We start from the raw sequence: 1,169 nt of genomic DNA, 5'->3' as shown, positions 1-1,169 counted from the left end.
TTTTTGTGTAATAAATAACGTTTTATTATCTAAAACAAATAACCTTAACATACCTATAACAACAGCCGACGTATGGGACTACGATCACATTCAGATTTTATATCACTGAGGCACGATTAAAGCTAAAGTTCAGTCTTCAATTTCTATCTAATTATATCACTCTTCTGGCTCGATGAGGGCGTAGTCCAAACCATTGCCGTCGCCGCCTTTCGTCACTTCATTGTCCTTCGCTGTTTTGGCAGTCTCCTTCAATTCCTTCTTCCTTATCTTACCGATGTGCGTCGTCGCCTCTGCGCCGGTCTGCTCAATGGGGGGCGCCACAGACGACACTTGTACGGTCTCGTCCGGCTTCAGTGACGACGCTTCAAGCGTTTCGATCTTCTCGGTCTTGACTTCAGGTGCTCTCACTTCGATGGGAACCTCTCTTTCAGGCGGTGGTGGCGGGAGCTCGTGCTTCGGTGCCGAGATCGAGAGCTTGTTGTTTTCCGTCAACACGGCAGTAACCTCCTCCGGTTTGCTGCCCGGCGGCAGGACGAACCGCTGCACGAAGTGGTTCGTCATGAATCGCTTGTCGTCACCCTCTTCCTTGTGCTTGCCCTCGACGATGATGTATCGGTTTTTGACTTTGATTTTCAGTTCGTCAGGCTTGAATCGCTTCACACTCAAAATGATTTCGAATTTGTCAGGTTCAGAAATAATTTTGGGCTCCTCCAAACTTTCCTCGACATCTAGTGCGGCGGCCGCTCGTATCAGTTGACTCCAGGGCCATAGATAGTGGTAAGCGAGGGAGTGACTGATGTGCCGGTCCAATGCGGCGAAGGGATCGACATACTTGTTCTTCCTCGCCTCGTCGCAGCCCGCTAGAGTCACGGCTGCTAGCAACAGAAGTGTGGACTTGTTCATATTAGTAGCGTTGATCAGCGATGCGTTCAAATAGAATGCCGGGCCCGCGAGTCGTTCAGCTTTATATAGCCTCAGCGCGCGTGGGGCGTGTGTTCGAGAATGTACGGTGCGTTTCATTGACGGTGGCTGCAGGCGCGAGCCAGGTGTAACCAACACTTGGGAGAAAGTGAAAACTGGTCGGGTCACCGCTTGTTCCGAATCATCAGTGACTCATTCTTAAAAGTAGGTTTGTTTTTGTTTGAATCAGAGAGATCAGAAGAGCATTG

The 1,169-nt window shown here is 49.8% G+C and overlaps 1 protein-coding gene across 1 annotated transcript; it reads right to left on the bottom strand.

Annotated features, from left to right (window-relative positions):
- On the bottom strand, window positions 1-928 carry LOC106124043 (protein lethal(2)essential for life-like). Its single transcript, NM_001311842.1, is given in 1 exon segment — window positions 1-928. A coding segment is annotated over 1 exon segment (747 nt). The 5' UTR covers window positions 904-928; the 3' UTR covers window positions 1-156.
- Between the last annotated feature and the right edge of the window lie 241 nt (window positions 929-1,169).

This window comes from Papilio xuthus, unplaced genomic scaffold (assembly GCF_000836235.2).
Source record: "Papilio xuthus unplaced genomic scaffold, Pxut_1.1 DF825946.1, whole genome shotgun sequence".
NCBI lineage: Eukaryota > Metazoa > Arthropoda > Insecta > Lepidoptera > Papilionidae > Papilio > Papilio xuthus.
This window is presented reverse-complemented; position numbering and strand designations above follow the sequence as displayed.